General features: G+C 45.1%; 1 protein-coding gene across 25 annotated transcripts in view; it reads right to left on the bottom strand.

Moving 5' to 3' along the window:
• LOC118513554 (mucin-19) overlaps window positions 1–16246 on the bottom strand; it is a 191989-nt gene that overhangs the window by 9304 nt on the left and 166439 nt on the right. For 20 of the 25 annotated variants that reach the window (XM_036059467.1, XM_036059469.1, XM_036059450.1 and 17 more), the window contains 5 exons: window positions 13489–14649; window positions 2902–4011; window positions 952–1357; window positions 698–818; window positions 40–278 (listed from right to left, as the gene is read on the bottom strand). In XM_036059467.1, the coding sequence (XP_035915360.1) occupies window positions 40–278; window positions 698–818; window positions 952–1357; window positions 2902–4011; window positions 13489–14649 (3037 nt within the window). Of the gene's footprint in view, window positions 1–39; window positions 279–697; window positions 819–951; window positions 1358–2901; window positions 4012–9210; window positions 9781–13488; window positions 14650–16246 lie in introns of all 25 variants that reach the window. The other 5 variants (XM_036059472.1, XM_036059473.1, XM_036059475.1 and 2 more) reach the window with 5 other exon arrangements.

The raw sequence follows: 16246 nt of genomic DNA, 5'->3' as shown, positions 1-16246 counted from the left end.
CTCAAAAAAGAATGATTTGGTGAAGCAGCAGTAACTTACCCTCGCGAAAAGTCTGCTACAGGGGACATTGCCATGTAGCAGCTGCCGGACGGATCTCCAGGCGAGCTGCCACTCGGGCTACACATCTCCATGTACGCGCTGCCCTCAACCGAGCCGACCGTGGACGGTGGTGCAGGGCTACCTCCTCGTCGGGCCGCCTGCGATATGGGAAGCGAGAGGGAATTATGATGATGGTGGCCATGTCTGCCTGAGCTACCACTAGGAGTAGTGTGATGGTTCTGCATGTCCACGTCCACATGTAAGGTGTGTTTTTCAAGGTTACGGGGATTGTAATGGCCAATTTCGTTTCCAACAGTTTCACGTGTGTGGTTCCCCCCGGGGAAAGGATTGATTTCGAATTTCGATACATCGAGAAGGCGGGACGGAAGACACGAACGTGCGGCATACCACCGGAAAGGAGGGTGTGTACATAGAATTTGGAAAGAATTCAGAAGAGAGAGAGAGAGAGCCAAAAGAGAACCAATTAAGTAAGTTTTTCTTCTTGAAGGGAACAAATTTTTGAATTTTGTGTCTCTACGGTCTGGTCTGATGGTGGTGGTAGTGCGCGACTGCGACTGTAGGACTGTATCCGGTTGCTAGACGGGACATTGATTCGATTCTGATCTTGAGCCACTTTGGCAGGACACTTTTTACTTACCGGCACGGCGAAGTCATCGTGCTGCGAAAAGCCGCAACCCGCACGCAAATCTATATGGCCATAGTCTTTGATGAACTCTTCCGAGTTTTCCTCCGGTATGGAGCAGCCCGAGTTGAGTTGACTGCAAGCAAGAAACGAAAGAGCAAAAGAAAGCAAGGGGTCAGATGGAGAAGGTGGGTTCATCTACACCCGATCAGCAGTTTTGCCCGAAGCTGAAGAAGTGTCTTTGTGTCTCTGTGTTGTGTGCCACTCACTTAATGACCTTAGGGTAGCCATTGCCTTCGTCCGGCGTTAGCGAACCGGTGATGAAGCTGTCCGTCGACTCATCGATGCTGAGCGACGATCCGTCCGATCCGGTCGAGTAGGTGGCGGGCGGTGGCGGGCTAAGCGGGGACGAATTGACCGGCGGACTGTGGCTATGGCTGATGTGTACCGAGTGCGGTCGATTGCTGCTCGGAATCATGCGAGGCGGTGGCATACCGCCACTGTTCAGCATCAGCTGGTGATGCTGAAGCTGTTGATGATGTTGCTGGTACTGCTGTTGTTGCTGCAGCTGCTGCTGCTGCTGCTGCTGCTGCTGTTGCTGGTGTGGCATCGTTTCGCTAGTCGTTCGATTTCGCGATGGAAGACTGTCGCAGCGTTCGCGCGCAATGGCAACACCTGAGCGATTCGGGGAAGGGCGAAATTCATCAAAACAGTTCGATTAGTACGGCTGCGGCGAAATGGGCGTGAGATCTCGGGCATGAGCCCTTGCTTCAAAATCAAACAAAAGCAACCGGCAATGGTGAAAGAAAATTTTGAACTCAACAAAGGAAAGCCAGTCGAAATCTGCTAAACCAGTTGCTTTTGCAGAGAGTTATTGTTGTTGGCAGTTTAAAGGAAGAAAAAAACAGAAGATAAAACAAGACTTATCCTACTAGAGCTTACAGCTACTAAGATATCGCATTCGCAGGGTTACGCATTAGGCGTCAGCATAAGGGAACAGAGAGACAGCGAGCGTGTATGTGTTGTTGTCATGCATTAAATATAAAAAAGGTAGGAATACGACCGAAAACGGGGAATGTTTGGTTTTTGTTTTGTGGTGCAGATAGGTGCTGTTTTTCCCACCCCAAATGCGGTGCAACTCAACTTCAACTTATCCAGCACGCACGCCGAGCAGGTGTTAGGGGGTGTTGATGATAAAGCCGACACTGAGAGAGGCAGCGAGATATGATACTGATACTGGTTGGTGCGATTTGATTCTAGGTCTAGGGTGATCGAACATTCCAAAGCAATCTGTTTTCTTCTGAATAAACCTTTTACAATGTATCCGTGTGTGTATCGCTATCGTAGTAAAGCTGGTGCTTGATCACTGTGGCATCCAATTCCCTTTCCACCCTTTTTCCCATGTCCCCTGTCTTCCTTAAGTACAGTCCGAGATTCGATCAAAGTCCCTTAATTCGATTACGATAAGCTGGCAACGGTGGCCGAGAAGCAGATTGTTGTTCGTCAGGTTTAAATTTTAATACGTAGCTGTTACAAGCCGCTACATCAGCTGTGGTTTGCTGTGCCTGTGGTGTGGATTTTGAGCTCCAAATTGGATTTAATGTAACAACGAATGTGCCAAATCGATTATCACAGGAGATGAGTTCAATTCATTTCTTCGGGTTTAGACTTGACAGGTTGTAATTGTACGCTGACCGCTGTAATCCAATTAGAGACGGTGGTACATATGGCGGCTCGTATTACTGACGGAAGACAACAGTGTGGTAAGACGGACATTTTCTTTTGATATTCCCATACTGTGTGTGACGAATTTGATTCGATCGCAAAAATTAATTTAACATAAATATTAAGGAAACAGAATTTTGATGGACAATATATCGAAGAAGAATTTTTTTACTAACGCAAGATGCAACTAACTCAAAAGCAAAAAGTATCATTTCACTCCAATGATACTGTGGTGTGTCTGTTTGGTGTGTAGAAGTGTACACTGTACGGTGTAACATTCGAGAATAAATTAATAAATAGTTGTAAAACAATTATAAAAGAAGATAGAAATGAACAAATGAAACAGAAGATGAAACAAAATGCATAACTCAAAAAAAAGGGAATCACAACGAAAGAATAAAAGATACTAACGAAATAAAAAAAAAGAAAAAGAGAGAGAGAAAGAAGAGAAAACGGAAACGAGATGCAAAATCATGATAATACAAAATACATACTCCTGCTGATCGTACCGCTGGCAGTGCGGCCACCGATCGGGCGCCGCAGTGCTGCCGGTGAGGAACCGTTCGTGCTCTTATGGGAAGTGGTATTGCTACTAATGGCGTGATTGCAATTGCTACTGCTACTGCACTGTGACGAGGGACTACTACAACTACAGCCACCGTTCGCCGGGTGGCCGGTGCCCGTCGGGACCGACCCAGCCGAAGCACCACCACCACCACCACCCATCATGGCCATCTTGAGCCCGAGCAGACCCATCTTGCCGGCGGACAACGGGGCCGGGGACGAAGCGGAAGCGGAAGGTTGCTGCTGCAGATTGGTGCTGCGCAGTAGACGACTGATTAGCGGTAGCTGCTGACCTGACGTCTGCCCACTGTCGCTTTCTTCCGGGGACGGCTTCTTCAGATCCATCGGCAGATATCGCTGATCCTCGATAATGCTCTCCATCGAGCTGCGGGAAGGGACGAGACTGGCGAACGGAGTACCGGTCGTACCGTCCTGGGCAAACTCGTACTGATGGCGGTGGGGCGAGGTACAGAGCACTGCGTCCGACACTGGTGGAGACCATCCGCCACCCCCGTTCGGTGTGCTGCTGGCAGTACCGCCGTGCAGTGAACATACGTGCGTCGGGGCGAGCAAGTACGCCGACGATGACTTCCGATGGTTTGCACCGGTGGTGGAGGAAAGGGATGACGAGTAGTGGTGCTGCGAGTACTGGAGGGGGTTGGTGTGGTGGTGATTGTGGTTGTGGTGCCACCATCCGGAACCCTGCCCGGATCGTTCGTACGACGTGACGCGTATCGCCGACTCTTCGGTCAGGGGCAACGAACGGGTGCGGTGGTGAACGGGCTGGATCGTGCCCGTGGAAGACGCGGACGATGATGACAGGGACGCCGGCAGGGCTGGACCCGGCGGACCCTGCCCCGTACCTGAAGCCGGCGGAGCGGCAACGCTGCTCTGGGAGGAGGACCGGACGCTACTACCGGTCGCGTGGAGTGTGCCCAAATGATTCGTATTGCTATGGGGAGAATGGCCTAACATGGGAGCGCTTGGCAATGATAAAGCTCTTTGATGGAACACCCCGGCTGTGGAGGATGCGGATGTAACTGCGGATAGAGACAAACAAGGTAAAAAGAAGATAGTACACAAGGGGTCTCGCTTTGGCTGGCGCTGGTGGTTACTGTCTGAAGTGTTCTTGATGTTGTTGTTGTGTGTCGTTTTTGGTTTTGGATTTCGTTTTCGAACCTCGGTCACCGCTAGAACGGTGCAATTAGTCTAGGGGAAGAGCCCACAGGTTACGTGAAAGGGGGGGAGTAATATTCACAAGGAGTACACACTTCACAGAGAGTCGTCGAAACCGTTGGTGTCTGTGTGATGTACAGGAGAGATATCAATGTCCTTGAGGTGAGATGGTTGCAGTGGTAGTGTCCTTGCAGTAGAGCCAGTAGCAGTTGGCACAAAAGTCCGTTGGTAGTTGGTAGAAGATGATAGATTAAGAGTTTCATTACCTAATTAGAATCGTTTTCAATTTTTGTACAGAAAGTTTAAGTTTAAGAAGTTTAACAAAACCATCAAGTATTATCCTATGAAAATGAATGATAAGGACCTATTTAGATTTCAAAGTTCTTCTTCTGAGTTTGTCTATGACTATGTGTCTATGTTTTGAGCGACCTGTTCAATTTAGCTCCAGCCTATTCAGAAAGTATTATCATGAATCAAGACTGTATAAATCATCATTTGTCATGGCTAATATTCGTTAAATTTTGAATTATAGTTTTCAGCTTATATCAAGTTAAAATTGTTAACTGATCCTTAGCTTGTTGCTGGTAGATATCCGTCAAGCAAAGTATGTTCTGTTCTTCCTGTTTGTTTGTAAACTCGAGTCAGGATCACATTCAATCACAATTTTAAATTTTGTCGTTTCCTTTTCTTAAACCTAGCGCAAGTTCTATTTGCATTCCAAGTCAAAGCGTCAATATCCGTCAAGCAGAAAGTTCTCCATATTGCTCCAGTTAGAATGATGTTGTTGCGTGTTCTGTCGTGTAAATGTACAACGGTTTCAGCATTAATTAGGGTTAGGCAGCGAGAGAGCGCGTTAGTGGCTACAGGCGTAAGCGGTATCAGTATCATGGGGGAAATTAATTCAAGATTAGTTAGCTCGAGACCAATGTGAGTAGGTGTTTAGAGGATGTTCAATGAGTAGCTGCCCCACAAGAAAAAGGCACCTAAAGCCTTCTGATAGTTCCACGCTCGACACGGGAGAAGCTTTATACAGCACAACAGTTTTGTTAAGCGGCGTTCAGTAGTGGCGCCTTTTCCTAGGTGACCGCGTCAAGTATGCCGGTGCCGGTGCGGTGTCAAGGAAGCGACTTGATTAATGGCGTTTTGAGTTGGCGATCCGAGGTTCGCGGTTCTTCCGGTACCGGAGCTATTCTCTAGCCTGACGCGTGTTATCCTTCCGCTATCAGGTGTCAGAAGGTGTCACCCGGGTATCATACCGGAAGGTGTTGTCTTCCTTCCTTTCAACAAAGGCTCATTCGCTGCGAAACATGAAACTCTTCTTCGTTCGGCAACGGAGAACAGCACAGCACAACTTCCTGACCGGTCGGATGGGTTGTGTCGGAGCCGCTACCGAATCCCGCCAGCTTGTACGTACCAACGGTTAGATTTTCTGATTATCTCTACTCTAATTAGTTTAGTTAACAGGAGTGATTACTAGGTGGAAATTTACGATTATCGTCCGCGGTTCCTTGCACCTAGACGCTGGTAGTTTGAGGGGCCCGAGCCAGATATAGGTGCTTCTATTTTTCTGTGGTTCGTTTTGTTGTTTTAGTTCCTCTCTATGTCGGCGCCATCGGATCGTGGCCAAACTCGGCGCGGTCGTGATTATCTTCTTTTTTTTTCTTTTCGATTTCGTTTTCATTACTTGCATCACTGCACCCCGGGTTCGGGGTGGTTTCTCTCAGCTCCGCTCACTAAAGTTCACCTAATGGACGACCGAGCGAGTGGGCTCCCGCATAGACGCCAACGTACGTGCGTATGCGCCCGAGAGGTCCTGGGTCTCATAAATAATCTTTATGAGGTTCGTATTTCAGCCGACCGCAATATGTCCGACATTAGCTCGCTGGTGTATGGTATTTTCTCTCTCTTTCCCATTGCGGTGGGATGAACATGATGATGATCTTCTGCTCAAACGGTGAAAGAACTATTCACCTGCGTCGTCGTCTGGCGGTTTTTGTTCGCGGGCCCGTTACCGTGTGCTACAATATTTAATTACATCCATTTCTAGCGCACTTTATCGGCTGGCCGACGCGACGTCTTTACGCTAGATTATTAATTAGATGGCTACATTATTAGTCCACCGAATGTCAGCTACTATGCTGAGGGTCGCCCGTGTTAGAAGACTCCTTGTTTCGCAGCTCTCTCGCACTGCTTCATTCAACACTGTCCCCCGGACACTGTTCCGGACCGGTCTACGCAAACACTGATGATCCTACATTAGTTCTTATTTCGACCAAAGACAGCCTACTATCTACGACTACGTTCCGAGCAATCCAAAGCGCCACATTTGTTATTCCCGTTGCTTCTTTTGCCCTTGCTCACTCAATAGAAGAATTTCCATCCGAATGGGTATCGCGTTTGGCTTGCTTCCCGTATTTATCGGCTTCAATTTGGAGAGCAACCAACTAGTCTCGATTGCCTCGATCGGAGTGTTTTATTGGACTAGAGGTATTAATGTTCGGTGGTACGTTTATACAAGGTATATACACAGGAGAGGTTAGCTAACTACCAACTACCTCCCGCCCTGGTTCTACCAGCTAGTCCCGCTACACAAACACACGAGAGAGAAAAGGTTAATCACGGATACGGTAAAACAGCTTTGCAGGCTGGGCCCCTAATATTTGGATAATGTTTGGAGAACCATAATTTTTCTGCAAGAATTTTTGCAACAACGATGAAACGAACCGGAAAGCAAAACTATCAGCAATGCACGACACGAATTAAAAGGTTTGGCCTAAGGGGAAAATGCTTTCGCCACGGTGAATGGCACCTTAATAGGTGTATAAAGATAAATCAGCAAACCACCGCTTAAGAGCTGCGAAACCTAAACGCATTAGATTAAGGAGAAAAAAAAGAAACTCGAACAGCCTTTAAATACTTCCGGCTGTAGAGTTCCAGCGTTGCGGGCAATATTATTCGCACAAGACATAACTTTATGATTTAGGTGCGTGCTGTTGGTGCTGTTTTGCTTTGCAAAATTATATTGCACCAAACCTATTCGCTCACTTCGCGTTCTGGAAGTCGTGGAAGCGCCACTACCACACTTATTTATATTATGTGCGGATTTGGGGTTTTTGCACACGTATAAATGAATAAGTTTTCAAACGAGCCATTTATTAATTAATAGCGCTCGAAAACTTAACCTCCGCTCCCAATGGAGGGTTTGGCGTTGTGGTGGATGTGCTGATGCGCTTGCCTGTTCGCTCGTTCAAGTCGAATGGAAAGGATCGCTGTTTTAAGCGAGGCATTATTAATATCTCAATCACTACGTATTGCCGCCGTTGCGAGTCTCTACTCGGGCGAGATGGGAGCTTTTAAAAGAAGTCTTTAAGCACGAATTGCAACGCTGTACAATAAATCTCTCCTTCTGCCCACCTTAACATACGGGCCCGTACGTTGTTCCATCAGGAGGATTATGGTGGATGGTGGAAAAGAAAAGCTTAACCTGAAGAAGGCTTCGTTGAAGTAAAAAGAATTCAATTCATTCACTTTATCTGCTTTCCGTTGGTACATGCTTGTTGGATGATCGGTGGCACTAACAACCTCGAGAGGCCTCGGCCTGGCTTTTTGTGACTTAATTTTACCCGTAGTAAAGTAGTCAGCCTTACGTACGGAGAGGCGGTCAGGATGGGATTTGAACCCCGGCCCTGCCGTAGAAGACCTTCGCCGCTGTCGCCTCGGCAATTGGACCATCCCACAAATTGTATAATAATTTAAAAAATTAAACCAATAACGCGAAGACACTGTAGAATGCATGAACTACCGAACCCAAAGCAGCACAGTTCATTATCGGTACCGGCCCAGAATGTATTCCGGTTAGCGGTACGATACCCATGGCCAGTTTCGATCATACTTCCTTACGATCATTAAAAGCGGTTCTTTCCCATCGGGAAAGCAGAAAGATAGAAGGGAGGCAAACATTTACTTTTCCTTTTTGCCGCTATTATTACACCACCAGCTGCACTTCATATGACCACTTCGTTCCTTAAAGAAAGCAACGCAACTAATGCTTACGCCGCTTCCAGTAAGGAAGAAAAAGGGCATGGATAGTACGTTTTTCCACGCAAGCATAAACTTAATCCATTTCTTCGGCCACTGGTTGGGCACGGGACAAAACAACGACCGCTGTAATGAACCGGCGGAACCGAACCAAGATAAGACAACAGCTCATTCCGCCCTTTCTCTTCACGCGGTGTGCCGCCGCCACCTGTTGTTCCTGTTGCCATATGTGGGGCGGAAGTGAAGCAAACCGTGGTTTGGACCACATGTGTGTTCAACTAATATCTGATTGGAGGGTTGCTTAAAGGTTTAATTAATTTTCATTATATTCGTCCCTTACAATCGTTGTTTCGCGTGTGCGGGTGAAGGTGGAACAGAAAATTACTTTATCCCGCACCACTCCAATCCATATTTATCCGCAGGTACCACCAGGGCACTTTTTCCTTGAAAAATTGGTCTGTTGGTGTTTATGAATTTTGGTATGAAATTTTGTCTGATTTTTGATAATTAATTGATTTAATTGAACACGTTTTTTTTCTATTTGCTAGCGAACCGAAATGGAATAGTTTAGTAAATCGATAAATTTATATCAATGTTGCCCCTAAAATTTCGACTATTATTCATTATTCAGGGCTTTAAACAAATTAATTTTTACAATATACGTGATGTTTTCATACATATTCTTTTATCATTGAATCAAAGTTTTACAAGGACAAACCAACGATTTTCCTCATGAATTTGAAATCATAAATTGGTGCATCTGAGGCAAAATCTGAAATATGCTGTCAGCTATAAAAAATACCCCTACGTATTAACGCTTCAAAAGCTAGATACAACATTAGCTAGTGCATAAAGCCTCCCCCAAAATAAAGGAAAAGCAGTACAAGGGAAAACGGGTTTTGCCAACAAATAAATTGCCATTGCAAGAAGGACGTAACCCCCAAAAACAACACAAGATATGTAGCAAAAACTAGCGAAGGATAACAAAACAAAACCAGGACAAACAGAAGAAGCGTTTGCCGTACCTGAGACGGAATGGCGTCGCAAGGTGCTGCGCAATCGTCGCAGCGGTTTCGCGCTGGTGAGGTAGATCGGATTGGCCGAATGGTGGCTAAGGCTGCGCGTATGGCGCCGAACCCCACGCAGGGAGCTGGAGGGTGGGGGTGGCAGTGGAGGTGGCGGAGGTGGAGCCGGTGGTCCCATCGGCGGGATCGTGACGGTTTGTATGCTGACCGTCGACGAGCAGCAGGAAGACGATTTGGAGGAGGAAAAGTTGGAAAAGCTACCACCGGAAGAACTTCCACTTCCTCCACCCGGGACATTTTCCCCATTTCCACCGGCTCCATGACCACTTGCTGCACCGCCACCGCCACCTCCAACGATTGAGTTGGTGATGGTGGCCAACAGATTGCTGAAAGTGATGCCGCCACCGCTACCCGGCACCTCTTTGCCGCCCTGCCGTGTACTGGCGTAATGGTGGAACTTGCTCATCGAGGCCGAGGGCGATGGTGGTAGCATCATCATCGCCGCTGTCATCGATGTCGCCATCGTTGCCGCAGTAGCGGATGTATTGTGCGCAGAAGTAATGGCGGACACTATTGCGGGATCGGAAGGATCGCAATTCCGAGACGAGGTATTAGGCGAGTACATTAAAGTATGTTTGTTTTGTTTGGTTATATGTTTTTGCGTAGGATTTTTATGTTTTTTGCAAGAACCACACGACGGGTAGATATCGGTTCGGTTCGAGTTCGTGGCGTTTTGTGGAAGAGAGAAAAAAGAGAAGAATAGCAAACGATTTCTCATTACATTCGTATCTTTACATTCGAATGGGTTTGTGTTTAACAAAATTTTGAATAAATTGTCTATTACTGTGTACAGAGAGTAATTGTGTTAACGTATCGTGTAGAGAATTCAAATTTTGAAAATGTTTTAGAGAGAAAAAAAAATTATACAAAATTTTAAAGCCAATCGAAAGAAAAATCCAAAATAAATTTAAACATACTATCTAGTTTGCCAAATGTCATAATAACATAAAGAGCGCTCATTATTTTATTAACTCATAAACTGATGTAATTTTGATGATATGAACGTCAATGAGAAATGTGTTGCTTCACCTCAACGGTACAGAGATAATTGATTGGTTGGGCTCTCGAATGCCTAGAAAAAAACCGTCAAAACCTTTTTCCCCCCAGTAAGGTATGATACACTGTTATTCCCTAATGTAACACGTTTCCGATACAGATACATCGCTAGATATTCGTTCATGAAGAATTAAGATCGCTTGAAATACATTTCATTGCTTAGTATGTTAATAATAAATTCACAAAATCTGTATCCATTCATAAAATCATTGTTGACGGCCCATTTGATAGCGATCAACTGTCGGCTGAGATGAAGATGATGGTATCCCCGGTATGACTTTGCTCATGAGAATGGAAGCGGTGAAAAGCGATAAGTTGATAAGTGGTCGTTTAGAAAACAAAAGTTCAAACGTGCTAAATTCAAATTAAAAACACAGCTTCAACACACATTAACAGTGAGCTGGTGGTTTGCATGCAAGAAACCTTATTAGTATATGCATAAAGCCAACTACGAATAGGTGAAACGATCAGGCGAAAGGATTCATGCAGCAGATCGGATATTGTGCATTGGAAACACATCAACAGACAGGGGACGCAGAACGGTAATAAAGATCGCATGCAGTTCCGAAATACGAAGCCAAACCAGATGCTGGAAGGACACGACATTTTCGCAGAGACGAAGCCACACACTTTCCTTGCGTAAGGTTGTAGAAGACGAGCATCGACACGATCCTTGTTAGACGATGTGCGAAAGAAGCTTAAATGTTCGTGCCAGATACTGAGTACTGATGTCCTTGTGAAGGATGTTGTTAGTGGGAGTTCTATTAGTACCGGAGCACTTCCTCTATAGCTCTCGCCAGCTGACGATCCTTTGATCTTACATTTACATTCGACAACATTCACACATAGACATATCGTTCATCGATTTGCTATCAAGGATATGAAAGAGACCTTCCCACAGATCCATTACCCCCGCGTTCAATAAACTGGACATACAATACCCAACACAGAAGAGCAAAAGTAAACCACGAGCGAACAACCATACAAGCTCAACACGGAACAGCCCTCCTCTTGGCTGAGCTGTCTGCCTTCTCCACCGCGCAGAGATCATGTTGTCGAAAGAGCCGGAACCGGAACCGAAGGCACTCGTTTACATAAAACTATTTTGTCCAGATCTTATCGATGGAACATTTCCATCTGACCAGAGATGGGTTGTAATATCTATTGTATCTTTCTGTTTGCAACACCATGTTCGTACTTTATGATCAGAGCTTACGTTTCTTTTTTTCTTCTTTCTGTACCAGGTGTGTGCGCCACAGAAAGAAAGGTGGAGGACGCTAAGACCGCTCGCACGAAAAAATACGGCGCAGTCACTAACGCATCAATAATTCATGCTGCTACCGAGCTGTTGCCCGACCTGGACAGCTAACAAGCATTATGAGCAAGTCCGCTGGCAGTTTTGTGTTGTTGCTGTCTTCATTATTTGCGGCTGGCTGTCTTTTAGCCCAACCACCAGGTACAGCTTATCCTACCTTCAGCAGCACCGGCGATTGTGAAGTAATTAAGCTGCTAGATACAAATTGAAAATTAAACTAAACTTTTCATTGCCTCGCTTTGTCTATCTTTAAAGCTGTCTGCAGCAGCGGTCAATTAGTCACGCTTCACTATGACTAATTTATTAGTTTATGCTTTTAAAACTTTGAATTCATTTGATAGTGCGATGAGATAGCTCAATCTGTGTGTGTGTGTTTTTTTGCTGTTCAAGAGAGATCTATATGGAGAGGTACCATGTATCGAGCTAATGTGTGCTATGCAGACAGAAAGATATGTATCTTATGGAAGAGTTTTTAACATAAACGAATCTCTTGGCATGGTTCAAAGCCTATCGGTTACCGGAACCGAGTTGACAAACATCATCTTTGGGGAGACATTTTAGGCACATTTAGGAGTAAACCGTCATTGATGAATAAATCCATCGTTACCAGAAAAAACATCAAACATTACATCGAAATCCACCTCCGCTAAATCCCCCAGCAGGGCGTGTAGCGGCAAAGAGAGTTTTGATTCTTGAAGCCGAAATTTGCGACATGAGCCAAAAACAATTATTGCCAGGCTTAAGACTTTTTATTTTGGACTGGTCTATTTTGCAGTGTGCTTGATTTGTTGGGATTTTTTTCAAGATCTGTTTCCAATACTGTTCACAAAAGAGAGCATAGATTCCAAAACAAAAAAAAAAACACTTTATAGCCGAGACTTGCAAATACTTCATCGTACAGCACAAGCACAAAGCCAATAATAGACAGCAGCAGGTCGAACGAACGGTCGCCGGGATGCATTGCGTTAGCATCCCCCTATCGCAGGCAAACGCAGACTCGGGTTTGAAGAGGTTAGAAATTTTGAACTTTAAACAATTTTGACCATCAAAACGCGCTTCGCCGGAGGTTTGGCTGAAGAGGAATATATTGGCATCGAAACGGGAGGGATAGCATGACTTGAAGAGATATCGTGGGTGGGTGAGTGAAGTGTGGAAAATGAAAATGAAAAGCACAACGAGTCAATATCAGCGGACAAACTCATAAACGAGCGGTACATATATGATTGGGAAGGTTTTATATACTGAAACTGAGAAACATACAAAAAGAAAAGAAACAAAAGTCTCACAGGAAAATAAAACCAAATGCAACTTTAAATAGAAAAAGTTTGCTCTGCTCTCGTTTAAGTACGATTGTTGAAAGGAAAACTATGATGATGGCCGGTTGTGGTTATAATGAGAGAGAACACATAAAACGTTTCGAGCAACGTATCAGGAATACGAACGTCGGTGATAGTACGCTTGTTTTAGTACACAGCCTTTTGTTTTAGTACATCAAAGCCAATGAAGATGAACTTTATAAAATACAAAAAGTAAATCAAAACACTGACGCAAGACGAACAAAATAAATTCAAGAATAACAAAAGTTTAGACAATTTGACAAAAGAAGTGATGAAAAAAAGATAAGAACGTATGATACAAAATGTAAGAATCCCGTCTTAGAGAAGGCAAAAAGCGAACGAGACGGAAATGCGATGGATAGGGATGATGAATTAAGATATTTCAGGAAAAATAGCCATAGCGAAGGAAGATAGTTGAGGGGGTGTTTTAAGAAACAGTATAGAGTATATGGTGGTGGAAAATTGATAAGATAACCAAAATTAAAAACAAAAAACATATTTTAGGCGTACCATGGTCAGTCGAGGAGGACGAAAACTCATTGGTAACGGCGATGGTGCTGGTGCTGTTACTGCTGCTGCTGCTGTTGCTCCTGCTGCTGCTACAGCTGCTAGTACCAACGACCCCTGTAGCAGCGTGAAGCAGACCAGCAACGGAGTTGGGTGTTGCCGGGTGCCCTACTACTGCCCCGGTCGCAACTACTGCGGAGGTCAACGGTGCTTGCGTGCCAGGGTGAAGGTATGGATGGTGATGATGATGGGGATGCTGAGCAAGAGTGTGATGGTGGGAAAGGTGGGAAGCGGCCGGCGGAAGCATGGAGGCAGTAGTACCGTGGAGGTGTTGCTGCTGCTGGTGATAGTGACGCGATTGCTGTCCACCCCGTGGTGTGGACGACAGCACTGGCGAAGCTTCCATTTTCGCCGTCCTACTGGGACAGTTTTCGGAGACTGGCTTCTTGAGCGACGTGCGTCGATAGCTCGGCGACTGTGCCGTCACTCCGAGACGTGGCGACCCGACTAGACCACCCCGACCGGAGACGGTAGCACCACTGCCAACAGCACCAGCAGCACCACCACCGGTCGCCACCGCGGCACAGGACAGAGGATGCTGATTGGGACTGGTGCTGCGACCGGCACCGGGTAACAGCGGAACGTACGCATCGATCGGGGAACAGGAGCCGATGCTCGTGAGGGAGGAATTGCTGCTGTGCGAACAGGTGAACATGGCACCGGGGGTAAAGGTGGAGCAGGCAGCAGCTGCCGAGGCGGACGCGTGGCCCGCAAAAGGAACGATCGTCGGTGCATGTTGGTAGGAAGCGTCGGGAGTGGTAGGGTACATGGCGGACGACGCCATACTAGCAGTGGCAACTGAGGAGGTGACAGTAGTTACAGAGGTAATAGTTGTGGCGACAGAAGTACAAGCAGTACCGAAGGTAGCAGTGGTAGCAGAAGGAGCAGTGGCGCTGTTCGCAGCGGAGGTAGCACACGAGCCGAGCAGAGAATTTTCCGCGCAGACTGGCAGGTTAGGATTGGCTACTACTACGGGTCTTGGTTTCGAATTCGGTGCACCAGAACTAGCCGTCCCTTTGGGCGGCGACCCGACCAGCACGACCGTATTGATGCTGGCGGCCGACGACGAGGACTCGGAGTTTTGCGCATTGTTTGACTGATCTTCTGGAATATGCAACATAGTGAATTTATTGGCTTTTACGTTGAAGGGTGTGCGTTTTTTTTTTTGTTTTTGTTTGGCGGGAGTTTGATGATGAGCGAGGGCACGTCGAATGTCAAATGCACAGAGCAGGTAGAGAGTCATAGCGATAGAGAAATAGAGTGAGATGTATGAAAGGAGCAGGAGTAAAGGAAGTAGATGAACAGGAATCACATATGACACGATATGGATGGCGATGGGAAAGAGATAAAACGAATTGTTTGAATAATTGCCTAATTCCGTTGAAGATTTCGTAGTTCAGGGGGAGGATAGAACAAGACCAAAACGAGCTGGCTGATACAGGGCGGACATATGAACCAAATCAATTATATTGAAGAAGGTTTGTGGTAGATCCATTACACATTAAAAAAATCAGATAGAAATTGCAACACTATCGCATTTCAAGTTCCGATATTCGTGAAAAAATGCGTAAATCGAAGTCGAAAGATCGTTCGTTTTTCCCGTTTGTGAGAAAATATGAAGAAGTATGGTTTTCCATCCAAAATCGCGGTGTTAACTGCCAGAAGGAATCAGACAACTTGAACATGAAGGTTGTGTAGTGTAGTTATTACTCGCTGGATTTAGTAGATACACAAGTTTGCAACATTAAATGGTGTGTGCTTTTTTGCGGGTGTTACGCTACACTAAAATGCCCAAAACTTGTGTAATTTAGAGAAATACGGCGACATGGGGCATATATCAAAGAAACTGTAGAACCATAGAAGTGGGGTGTTAGCTCACAAAACAAACGCTCTAAGACTATTGGATTGGACACTAGATCAAACGGGGACAGTTAAAAAAACGAAACTCTCACACTAACGACTACTAATGAAACCATTCTACTACAGAAAAAAAACTTCAAACATCAATTGAAAAAACGTTGCTTGAAAACTAGTTGAATGTGAGTATATAGTCGATATAGTAAAAATACAAAAACACATGTAAACAACAACTCAAAAAACACAAAAATCTACATTTGTTAATCACTCTGCCTTTTGTTCAGTTTACTAATGTTTGGTTAAGGAAAACAGTAAAAGGAAATAAAACCAAACTGCTATGTAGTACAAATATATAAGACGTGTATAACGAAAGTGTTAACGAAAGAATAAAATAGAATATGAATATTTAACATTGCGAAGAATATTGAAAGTGAAATTTATCAACTTAATTTATAAACGTGAGAAAACAAATTATAAAACAATCGTAAAATTTGGAAAACAAGTTTATATATCTCTAAGAGTGAGCAACAGCAACCAGGTGACAAAAAAAATAAAGAAAGGATACTAACACAAAATTATCTAGCAAATTCAAACTGTTTACACGTGAGCGAGTGACAGATGGGAGTAAAATAGTTGCTTAGTAAGAAAAAGAAAACACGAAACGTTTTGCTAGGTAAAGATTGTAAAACGGAACATAAAACAGAAACGGTGTTTAACTAAGAGCGCAAATAACATTTCCAGTGCTTTAAACCTACAGCAAAGACTGTTTAGCTTAAGGAGTAGAAAGAATGGTGAAACTAAGGTAAGAGAGAGAGAGAGAGGTAGAGTGAGCGGGGTAAAAAGA

The sequence above is a fragment of the Anopheles stephensi genome, chromosome 3 (genome assembly GCF_013141755.1).
Source record: "Anopheles stephensi strain Indian chromosome 3, UCI_ANSTEP_V1.0, whole genome shotgun sequence".
In the NCBI taxonomy this organism is placed as follows: Eukaryota; Metazoa; Arthropoda; class Insecta; order Diptera; family Culicidae; genus Anopheles; species Anopheles stephensi.
This window is presented reverse-complemented; position numbering and strand designations above follow the sequence as displayed.